We start from the raw sequence: 12,737 nt of genomic DNA on the forward strand, positions 1-12,737 counted from the left end.
ATTTTTTCAAATGTATCTTTTACAACCCTAAACTGAATGTTGGACTGAGTGTACCCCCTATGTGACTGAATATTATCAGGCTGCAATGCAGCTTCCACAGCTATTCAGATATGCCAGATATATTACACTCATACACTAAAGACACTGCCTCATCGTAATAGATATTAGTCGGAATAAACCATGATTTTGTGGCTGATTTTATGTTTCATTGTTTAAAAAGCAACTAGACTGTATATTGTTGTTTCAATAAAGCAACTGCTCTGTATAACCCGTTCCCACCACTGATCAGCAGCTTCCTGACAATACACAGTGTACACAGAAAGCTGCTAATCAGTGATGTTATACAGAGCTCAGCATTCTGAGCACTGCTAGATCTGCAGCAGAAAAAAACAGGGATTGTATTAAAAGGACAGCAAGCCACCTAGTAAGTGACACATTGCTAGAATCACATTCTTTGCCCCTACATCATGCTGATCTCAGATTATATAGCAAAAACCTCCTGCCAGATTCCCTTTAATTCTGAGTAGATAAGCAGATGTTTCCTTGTCTTTACACTTATACTAAAAATTTTCAATAAAACTGAAGAAAATAACTGGAGACCAATCAGCAAATATAAATGGCAAAGGAATATTTTAAGCACAGTCAACTGAACAACTTTTCTTCTTACAAAGCACTGGATGAAAAATACTAAAATGTAACACACACAACCTAGGTAAGTTACCGTATATACTCGAGTATAAGCCAACTTTTTCAGCCCATTTTTTAGGCTGAAAAGCCCCTCTCAGCTTATACTTGGGTATATAATCGAGTATATACATAGTCCGGTGGTGGATAGTGGGGTGGGGTTGCTGTGGCGAGGAGCTGGGCACAAGCAGTAGCGGCTGCTGCAGCTACCACATGTGCCCGCTGCTAAAGGGAAATGAATATTCACCCTTCTCCACGCCCATGCGAGGGGAGAGGGGTGAATATTCATTTCTTTAATAGCGCGCGCACAGTGTCTGCAGCGCCGCAGCTATCGCTGCAGGTCAGTGATCCTCTGTGCCCGCTACTAAAGAGAATGCATATTCACCCTTCTCCACGCCCATGTGCGTGGAAAAGGGTGAATATACATTCTCTTTAGTAGCGGGCATACGAGATAGCTCAGCCGCAGCGGGAGCTGCAGCGCTGATCACCATGTGCGCACGCTATTAAAGAACAGGGATATTCACTTTTCTCCACTCACATAGTCCCGGCGTGGAGAGGAGTGAATATCCCCACAGTTCGCTTCGGCATCGGAGGGCACATGGCAGTGATGTCATGCGCTGCTCAGATGCGGAGGAAAGCTGCTGCTGGCAGAACAGGAGCAGCGCTGGAGCAGAGGGGAGGAAGGTGAGTATGAGTGTTTATTTTTTTTAATGTGTGCAGAGATGGGGTGCCTTGCAAACCAGGATAGGGGGGCCATGCATACCAGGATTGGGTTTGAGGGGGCCATGCATACCAGGATTGGGGATGAGGGGTGCCATACATACCAGGATTGGGGATGAGGGGTGCCATACATACCAGGATTGGGGGTGAGGGGTGCCATACATACTAGGATTGGTTCTGAGGGGTGCCATACATACCAGGATTGGGAGATGAGGAGGCCATGCATACCAGGATTGGGAGATGAGGAGGCCATGCATACCAGTATTGGGGGATGAAGAGACCATGCATACCAGTATTGGGGGATGAGGGGTGCCATACATATCAGGATTGGGGATGACAGGTGCCATACATACCAGGATTGGGGATGAGGGGTGCCATACATACCAGGATTGGGGATGAGGGGTGCCATACATACCAGGATTGGGGGTGAGGGGTGCCATACATACCAGGATTGGGGGTGAGGGGTGCCATACATACCAGGATTGGGGGTGAGGGGTGCCATACATACCAGGATTGGGGGTGAGGGGTGCCATACATACCAGGATTGGGGGTGAGGGGTGCCATACATACCAGGATTGGGGGTGAGGGGTGCCATACATACCAGGATTGGGGGTGAGGGGTGCCATACATACCAGGATTGGGGGTGAGAGGTGCCATACATACCAGGATTGGTTCTGAGGGGGCCATGCATACCAGGATTGGGAGATGAGGTGGCCATGCATACCAGTATTGGGGGATGAAGAGACCATGCATACCAGTATTGGGGGATGAGGGGTGTCATACGTATCAGGATTGGGGATGAGGGGTGCCATACATACCAGGATTGGGGATGAGGGGTGCCATACATACCAGGATTGGGGATGAGGGGTGCCATACATACCAGGATTGGGGGTGAGGGGTGCCATACATACCACGATTGGGGGTGAGGGGTGCCATACATACCACGATTGGGGGTGAGGGGTGCCATACATACCAGGATTGGGGGTGAGGGGTGCCATACATACCAGGATTGGTTCTGAGGGGGCCATGCATACCAGGATTGGGGGATGAGGGGTGTCATACATACCAGGATTGGGAGAGGAGAAGGCCATGCATACCAGGATTGGGAGATGAGGAGGCCATGCATACCAGGATTGGGGGATGAGGAGACCATGCATACCAGGATTGGGGGATGAGGAGACCATGCACACCAGGATTGAGGGATGAGGGGTGCCATACATACCAGGATTGGGGGATGAGGGGCGCCATACATACCAGGATTGGGGATAAGGGGTGCCATACATACCAGGATTAGGGATGAGGGGGCAATACTTACCAGGATGGGGAAATTTACCAGTAGCTGCTGCATTTCCCACACTAGGCTTATACTCGAGTCAATAAGTTTTCCCAGCTTTTTGTGGTAAAATTAGGTGCCTCGGCTTATATTCGGGTCGGCTTATACTTGAGTATATACGGTATTTCAAAACCCTACATCCCATAAATGTTAGGTTTTTTACCTGTGCTCTCTCCAAACTCTTTCTCTGCTCATGGAAAGATGCTGGACTCTTCAATGCTAAAAAAAAATAAATCAAATACAGTGTATTACTTGAAGAAGTATTTACAGAAAAATCTGAAAATCTTGAAAATACTTTGACTCTCTAATTTGAGATAAAATACATAATTAAATATAGAAGTTACTTAAAGGGGCATTCCCATCTCCAAGATCGTATCCCAATATGTAGTAGGTGTAGTAATAATAATATTAGCAAATAACTCCAATTAGAAATGTAGTATAGTTCTTCTAATTCGGTATGTCGCTTACCCCATTGTGCAGGGTATTGCAGTAGCTTAGGTTATGACCACTAAGAGCTTTCTCACCAACTGTCACTTCATGAGTGGTCCTAACCATAGATACCTAAGTTACTGCAATGCCCTACACATGGGGTAAGTGACATAGCGAATCAGAAGAACTATACTACATTTCAAATTGGAGGCATTTGCTAATATTATTATTATTATACCTACAACATATTGGGATATGACATTGGAGATGGAAATACCCCTTTAAACAAAAGGAGAATACAACACAACAGAAGAGAAAATCCTTGACAAAGAAATTAAAATATAGGCCAGGTGCAGAGTCCCTGTCTAGCTGTTAGTATGGTCTTTAACTAAAACAGTACTATTTTGTCCTGACACTTTGCACTACTTCATTTACCAACTGCACAGGAGTTTTTCTTAATACTTCCTGGGCTGTTGTCTTGTTATATAGTATTTTTACCTGTATTTAATATACTGCACTGTTTTTAACACATCAGGCAGCCGTGAATATTGGCTATGCCAATTTCTGCTCTAGGCAAATTTCTCCAGTTATTCTAAGGCCATGCTCACAGGTTTATTATTTGGTCAGTATTTTACATCAGTATTTGTAAATCAAAACCAGGAGTGGGTGATAAATACCGAAGTGGTGACATGTTTCTAGTATACTTTTCCTCTAACTGTTCTACTCCTGATTTTGGCTCATAAATACTATTGTAAAATACTGACCAAACACTGAACGTGTGACCATGGTCTAAGGCCACGATACATCAATACCACCGTTATTGATGAGGGGGTATGTTGGAATTCGATGTGCCGGAAAGGTGGTGTGCGCCTTGCCACAATTCTTTTTCAAGTCAGGGAGTGGATAACACTGTGACAAGACTACTGAAAATGTGCTTGTTGTGTTTGCAATAAGACAATGTTAAACTCTGCTGTACTGTGCTACATATAATCAGGCACAGCTCTGCAGCAGAGCTGACAACACTATGAGAGAACAAGTGCTGCTGCAAATGTTTTTAAAGAGACAAAGTTCAGTTCTGCTGTACCTTGTTAGCTCTGACCTCACTGCAGAGCTGTGTGTGATGACAGCAAAGTGTCAGTCATTACATGTCTCACACTGGTAACGATCCATTTTCATTTATAATAATCTCTAGAGACAAATTCTCATGCAGATCAATGTCTGGCCCATTGATGTTAAAAGCTCATTTACATGTAAGAAAAAAGTGGATTTCTCTGGAATAAGCCATCAGATCACAAATATCAAGGTATCATTTTATTCAGCTTCCTATGACCTACATGCCCATATAGACGGCTTAGGAGGATGGATCCTAATGACAGATTCCCTTAAAAGCATTTCCTGCTTCAATCTATATTGCCACTGTCATACTCAAAAGCAGCTGTGGCGTTCTTTGCATATTTCACATTATTATTAAACATAACTTTAAGTGAGGCCATCAGCTGGGCTGGACTCAAATCTCCAACCCTGGCTTCCAGCAGCTAGAAACTCCAGAAACTAAGATGGGTCATAACTCCTTAATGGACGGTCCTAGGGAGCCGGTTCTGGTGTCATCGGATCCAGCCGGGCCCCTGCTATACGTGGAGACTAAACACAGCAGCATGGATTTCTGAATGGCTGCACAGTGTATCTCCCTAGCCCCTATGTGCTAGACTGGGTTGAACCCCAGGCGGACATTCACCATGTCCTCAAGATTTCAAAAATCTATTCGGTGTATGGCTAAGACAATTCCACATTGAGTTATGAAAATACTATCTGTCTAACTAAAGGAAACCGACATGGCTTGGGACCACATGGCAGCAGGTCCTTTTGGCCTGAAAGAGCCAGTGAGAGGTATGATATTTGACACACTCAGTCTCTTGAACCCACCTTCCTCTTCCTACAGCTGCTAGGTGTCCTGTTAGAATTTCACACTGAATGGGGCTTTATAATCCTCTGCCAAATAACATGATTGACATGGAATTATATCTCCAATATTCTTCACACCAGTGTTTGGTGACATCCATTGCTTCCAGACTTCAGGCAGTCATTGCCTGCAAAGCATTCTCTACAAAGTATTAACCCCTTTAAAGCCCAAGACATACTAATACGCGTCTGTGCCCTGGGCTTTAAGAGCCTGACCCGTATTAGTACGTCTTGGCGATAGCGCACGCACACAGACTATGTGGGCGCGATCGCCACCGGGTGTCAGCTGAGTGTCACAGCTGACACCCGGTACTATGTGCAGGGAGCGGTCCCGCACCGCTCCCGGCACATTAGCCCCCGCAATGCTGAGATTGAAGTCGATCGCAGCATTGCGGTGGCTAAGGGGAGGTGATCGCAATACTCACCTCCTTTTCCGGCCTCCAGCGCTGTCTGCCGCGGCTTCCTGGATGTTGCCATGACGACCCGATGTCGTCATGACAACATCCGGGTCACCAGACAGCAGGAAGATTTTTTGGTCATGCGCAGTGCATGACCAAACATTCTTCTCACTGTGCAGCGCTGACTGCCTGCACGGCACAGGGATGGTGCTTCATTCCTATGCTATGTAGGCGATCAGAATAAAAAAAGTGAAAGTCCCATAGTGGGACAAAATAAACAAATAAAAAACCTGTCAGAAAGTGAAAAAAAAAATTTTAAAAAAAGAATCCACCAAAAATAAAAATATAATGTACCCATCAATAAATATTATTATGAGAGAAAAAAAAAAAAACAATAAAAGTACACATATTTGGTATCGCCGCGTCCGGAACGACCTGACCTATAAAACTGTCTCACTAGTTAACCCCTTCAGTGAACACGGTAAAAAAAAAAAAAACTAAGCAAAAAACAATGCTTTATCATCATACTGCCAAACAAAAAATGGAATAACACGCGATCAAAAGAAGAATATAAATAAAAATGGTACCGTTGAAAACGTCATCTTGTCCCGCAAAAGATAAGCCGCCATACAGCTCCATCAGCCGAAAAATAAAAAAGTTATGCTCTCAGAATAAAGCGATGCAAAAAAATATTTTTTTCTATAAAATAGCTTTTATTGTGTAAAAGCACCAAAATATAGAAAAACGATATAAATGTGGTACCGGTGCAAACGTACTGACCCGAAGCTACCTTATCAATTTTACCACACGCGGAGCAGAATAAAAAAAAATAAAAAAAAACAATTCCTGAATTGTTGGTTTTTGTTTATTCTGCCTCCCAAAAACTGGAATAGAAAGCGATCAAAAAATGTCACATGCCTGAAAATGGCACCAATAAAAACGTCAACTCATCCCGCAAAAAAACAAGCCATCATATGACTCTGTCGGCCAAAATATGGAAAAATTATAGCTCTCAAAATATGGTGATGCAAAAACTAGATTTTACAAAATATGTGTCTTTTAGTGTGTGACAGCTGTCAATCATAAAAACCCGATATGATTCTGGTATCTCTGTAGTCGCACCGACCCGAAGAATAAGGTCGTCTAATCACTTATATCGCACTAGGAACGACGTAAAAAATAAACGCTAGGGCTGGGGTTGGGGTTGTGCTAATGCTAGGGTTGGGGTCAGGGTGGGGTTGTTTTCAAAAGTAAAAAAAAAAAAAAAAAGATGACGATATGGCAACTAGTGTTGAGCGCAAGTGCTCACTACTTGAGTTTGCATCGGGTGCTCTGGTATGCATTGAGTATCGCGGGTTCTTGAGTGACATGCTCGAGTCTCCGCCCCATATGCTTCGCGGCCAAAAAAACCTTGCGGGGATTGCCTGCCATGCACGACCGATCCCCGCATGTTTTTTTTTTGGGTGTCTAATAACCGTGAAACATGCGGGCGGGGACTCGAGCACCCGCGATACATGGTGCATACCTGAGTACCCGATGCAAACTCAAGTAGTGAGCACTTGTGCTGAAGACTAATGACAACTTATTAAATATGATGACCTAATGTTATCAAATTCTGTGTCGTACCTCTGGGATAAAAATGTTCACTATACCCCTTGATAAAATCCTTGAAGGGTGTAGTTTCCAAAATGGGGTCACTTGTGGGGGGTTTCCACTATTTAGGCACATCAGGGGCTCTCCAAACGCGACATGGCATCCGCTCTCGATTCCAGCCGATTGTGCGTTCAGAAAGTAACACAGTGCTCCATCCCTTCTGAACTCTGCCGTACACCCAAACACTGTATTTTCCCCACATATGGGGTATTGGCGTACTCAGGAGAAATTGCACAAAAGTTTTTGGGGTCCATTTTCTCCTCTTAACCTTGTGAAAATAAAAAAATTGGGGCTAAAACATCATTTTTGTGGAAAAAGTTAGATTTTTTTTTATTTTCACGGCTCCATGTTATAAACTTCTGTAAAGGACTTGGGGGTTTCAAGGTGCTCACCACACATCTAGATAAGTTCCCTGAGGGGTCTAGTTTCAAAAAATGTTGTCACTTGTGGGGGGTTTCCACTGTTTAGGCACATCAGGGGCTCCCCAAATGCAACATGGCGTCCGCTAATTATTCAAGCAAATTTTACATTCAAAAAGTCAAATAGCGCTCCTTCCCTTCCGAACCCTGCCATGCGCCCAAACCGTGGTTTTCCCCCACATATGGGGTATCTGCTTACTCAGGAGAAATTGCACAACAAACTGCATCGTGCAATTTCTCCAGTTACCCTTATGAAAATGCAAAAGTGGGAGCTGAAAAACATTTTTGTGGGAAAAATGTGAAAATTTTATTTTTACGGCTCAATGTTATAAACTTCTGTGAAGCACCTGGGGGTTCAAGGTGCTCACCACACATCTAGATAAGTTCCCTGAGGGGTCTAGTTTCCAAAATGGTGTCACTTGCGGGGTGTTTCCACTGTTTAGGCACATCAGGGGCTCCCCAAATGCAACATGGCGTCCGCTAATTATTCAAGCAAATTTTACAATCAAAAACTCAAATGGCACTCCTTCTCTTCCGAACCTTTCCGTGCGCTCAAACAGTGGTTTTCCCCACCAATGGGGTGCCTGCGTACTCAGGGGAAGTTGTACAACAAATTTTGGGGTCCATTTTTTCCTGTTACCCCTGCGAAAGTAAAAAAAAACTTGGGTCTAAAGTAACATTTTTGTGAAAAAAGTTAAATGTTCATTTTTTTCTTCCACATTCCAAAAATTCTTGTGAAGCACCTGAAGGGTTAATAAAGTTCTTGAATGTGGTTTTGAGCACCTTGAGGGGTGCAGTTTTTAGAATGGTGTCACTTTTGGGTATTTTCTGTCATAAAAACCCCTCAAAGTGACTTCAAATATGATGTGGTCCCTAAAAAAATGGTTTTGTAAATTTTGTTGTAAAAATGAGAAATCGCTGGTCAACTTTTAACTCTCATAGCTCCCTAATAAAAAAAAATTTTGGTTCCAAAATTGTGCTGATGTAAAGTAGGCATGTGGGAAATGTTATTTATTAACTTTTTGTGTGACATATCTCTCTGATTTAAGGGGATAAAAATTACAATTTTGAAAATTGCTAAATTTTCACCAAATTTCCGTTTTTTTCACAAATAAACGCAAGTGATATCGAAGAAATTTTACCACTACCATGAAGTACAATATGTCACGAAAAAACAGTCTCAGAATCAGGGGGATCCGTTGAAGTGTTCCAGAGTAATTACCTCATAAAGTGACAGTGGTCAGAATTGTAAAAATTGGCCTGGTCATTAACATGCAAACCACCCTCGGGGGTAAAGGGGTTAAAAATGAACACTTTATTTTTGGTAAAATTAATTTGTCCAATTACTTTTGAGCCCCTGAAATGAGGAGGCTTTGTAGAAAAATGGTTGCAATTCCAAAAGTTTCACAGGATATTTTTGTTCAACCCCTTTAATCAAACATGAAAGTCTACGCTTCAATTGTATCGCAGTTGTTTCATTTTAAATAAAAAATAGTGGCATGCAGAGCCCAAATCATGGAGATTCAGTCACTGTCCAGATATTTCTGGACCTAACTATGTCAGATAATCTCCAAAAGTGATCAATATTAAAAACTGCACCCCTCTAAGTATTCAAAACCGCATCCTGGAAGTTTGTTAACCCTTCAATGTGCATCATAGGAATTACTGCAAAGTGGAATGAAAGAAAAAACTAAACTTCATTTTTTCAAATAAGATGTTGCTTAAGCCTTTTTTTTTTTTATTTTCACAACCGGTAATAAGAGAAATACTCTGAAAATATTGCTCTGATATAACAATTATGTTTTTTCCACAAAAATGTTGTTTTAGCCCCCAATTTTTCCTTTTCACAAGGATAGCATGATATAATGGACTGCAAAATTTGTAACAGCGATGTCTCCTAAATATGCAGATAACCACATTTGGATTATCAACTACTCTTTCAGCACACAGTCAGGCACAGAAGGGAGGGTGTGCTTTTGACTTTCGGACCACAATAGGCTGTGGACGCTATGTCTCGTTTTCAGTGCCATCAAGGTGCCAAAACAGCAGAAACCCTCCACAAGTCACACTATTTTTGAAACTCCACCCCTCAAAGCATTAATCTTTTTGGATATAAAAGTATTTCCCAGAGTTTATAACATTGGGATGCAAAAATTTAAATTTAAATTTTTCCACTAAAATGATGCTTTAGCGCCAAATTTTTACTTTTCACAAAAAGGGTAATATGAGAAAATGGACCTAACAATAAGCAAAACAAATTCCCCAAATGTGACAATTACTAATATGTGGTTGGAAATTACTGTTCGTTTGCTTGCGCCACTTGCAGAGCCCTAAATTTGCCAGAACAGCAGAAACCCCTCCATCCCTCTCATAATACAATTATTTTTAAGAAAAAATTACATGTACTATTTTAACATGTATATATGTATTTTTTTCTGCAGCTTGGTGGCTGCCATCTTTATTTGCTGATGAGTAAGTGTCTCAGAACGACATTTATATATCGCAAAAACAGCAGTCCCTGGGCATATGAGACCGTGGTCATTGTCCGATTGCATCTCACCACAACAAAGTGACCGCATTTCAGAAAATAAGCTCTTCAAAAAATTCATCTAGTGGTATGTTAAGCATTTTGTACTCACAGGTCCTTCACAGAATTATATAACGCTATGCCATGGAATCGAAAAACAATGTTTTTGACACTAAAATGTGGTTTTACCCACCAATTTTTTAATTTTCACAAGTGAATAATCATCTAAGGAAATGGACCCCAAAATTAATAAAGCAGTTTCCTCCAAATGTGGGAATATTCAACGTGTGCTCGGAAACTGTTTATGCAAACAGGGGGTGGGGGAGGGATGAGGGGGTTACTGAGGGAAGAATCACTATTTGGCCTTTGGAGCACAAATTTGGCAGTAATAGTTTGTGGGTGCCACTTGTTGAGCCCCCAAGGTGCCAGAGAAGCAGAAAACCCACAAAGTAACCCCCTTTTGGAAACTACACCCCTCAGGAAATTAAACTAGGGGTGTACTGAGCATTTTTATCCCACAGATGTTTCACCTAGTTCTTTACTTTGTGAAAATTAAAAATTACATTTGTTACAATAATAAGTAGCTTTAGCTCAAAATGTTTAATCTTTATCATGGATAATAAGTAAAAATGTTTCTCATTATTACTCTATTTCTCCCAAGTACGGGAAGCCCCTATATGTGGTCATACACTTCTGTTTGGTCACATATCAGGGCTCAGAAGGGAAAGAGCACCATTTGGCTTTTGGGAAACAGTTTCTTGAAGAAAAAATCTGGGTGCCATTTTCAGAACCCCTTTGCTGCCAAAACCGCAGACATTCCTAAAAAGTGAGCTCGTTTTGCAAATTACACTCACGGAAATCATCCATGGGCGTAGTGACTATTTTGACCTCGCTGGCGGGGGTGAATATTTCAACTTTGTCATTTCAGTGCCCAGTATATAGTGCCCATCCTTTACTCCTCGATACACGTGCCACATCATTTATTAAAGGGAATGTGTTGCGATTTTATTTTTTGTAATAATAATTACGGATTATAAATCAAATAATCAATTATTTTTAATACATAATGGCATGTATGATCTTAACATTAATTTATTCTTCTTTTTCTGCAGCCGTTGGGGGCTGACATCTTTATTTGCTGATGGGTGTCTGAGTACGACACTTACACACCGCAAAAACGGCAGTCCCTGGGCATAGGAGACCATGGTCATTTTCTGACTGCACCTCCCACACTGTGGTAGCCTCAGCTGTGAGCTGGACATGACCTCCCCGAGTCCAGACCACAGTTGTGGGAACAGTCGGGTACCATTTTATTTTATGTGAACTTTTTTTTTTTGTTTACTTTTATTTTTACAGAGAAAAAATATGGTGATGCAAAACATGAGTTGTTAGTGTATAAAAAAGCAATGAAAAATAGGGAGTTTCCACTTTGCTGGTAGCTCAACGGCTCTGGAAAAGCAAATAGGATCCCCCATCCCCACCCAAAAAAATAAATAAATTCTGTACTCCCAAATCTAAACTCCCCCCATCACCCTCCTTCTGAGCATTGCAGTGTGACCAAACCGCATTACTGGAGCAAGAACAGCATATTTAATTTATGGGGTGCATGTCTCCAGAAGTACAAGGCATAATATATGGGCACTACAATGTATTGGGCACTACATTGGCATATTTGCAAATTTCACTCTACAACATTCACTGTGTGCTTCTTTTTGGAAAACACCTGTGAGGTAAAAATAGTTCGAGCACCCATATATGGAGTCCTAGAGTGGTGCAATTTCCAAAATCACTTGTGGGGGGTTTCTGCTGTTCTGGCACACTTCTCTTGGGGTTCTGTTTGGGGGTTTTCTGACATATAAACCCCTCAGAGACACTTAAAGTATACAAAAAAAAAAAAAGAGAAAAAAAAAGTAAATTTTGCTTAAAAAATTAAGTTTCTGCTAAACTTGTAGTTTTTTTATGCTAACATAGAAATAAGTTTAATAACAGAGGCTGACACAAAGTAGACACAAGTTAAATGTTATTTATTAACTAATTTATGTCGGAGAAATATTTGTTTTAAAAAGGCATAAAAATTCGAGTTTCAAAAATTCTAATTTCAATAAATAAACCCAAATCATATCAGATCTACGTTTCTCACCAACATAAAGTACAATGTGTCAAGAAAAAAAAACAAAATCAAAATCCTTAGTATATTTAGAAGCTTTACAGAGTTATTGCCACACAAAGACATATCAGATTTGAAAAAATTGCTTTAGTCAAGCAGGTGAAAAACATTTTTTTTACTGCAGAGTTTTCCCCAAAACTTTAAGGGCCAAATACAATTCCCAGTTACCAAATTTAAAAACATATAATTAGAGTTATTATACAAAAAAAAAAGAAAAAAAGAAATCCCACAACTTTGAAGGAGTATAAAACGACTGGTGTTTTTGAAGTATAAAGACATCAGGGATTAATATGTACCAGATTTTCTAAAGACACACCTCTTAATAGAGCTAAGGCTATGTGCCCACGATGCAGAAATGCTCCGGATTTTTCCTGAGCGTTTCTGCATCTCCCTGGCAGAAAAAAAGCATGCAGATTTTACATGTGTTTTTCCTGCCAGGGACAAGCAG

General features: G+C 41.3%; 1 protein-coding gene across 3 annotated transcripts in view; it reads right to left on the bottom strand.

The window, feature by feature from the left end:
• Nucleotides 1-12,737, bottom strand: part of MRTFA (myocardin related transcription factor A) — a 129,169-nt gene that overhangs the window by 80,723 nt on the left and 35,709 nt on the right. For all 3 annotated transcript variants that reach the window (XM_073644167.1, XM_073644169.1, XM_073644170.1), the window contains one exon: nt 2,901-2,956. In XM_073644167.1, the coding sequence (XP_073500268.1) occupies nt 2,901-2,956 (56 nt within the window). The remainder of the gene's footprint in view (nt 1-2,900; nt 2,957-12,737) is intronic.

Source organism: Phyllobates terribilis, unplaced genomic scaffold, assembly GCF_046119375.1.
Source record: "Phyllobates terribilis strain yellow unplaced genomic scaffold, ASM4611937v1 Scaffold_8__6_contigs__length_399053987, whole genome shotgun sequence".
NCBI classification, from domain to species: Eukaryota; Metazoa; Chordata; class Amphibia; order Anura; family Dendrobatidae; genus Phyllobates; species Phyllobates terribilis.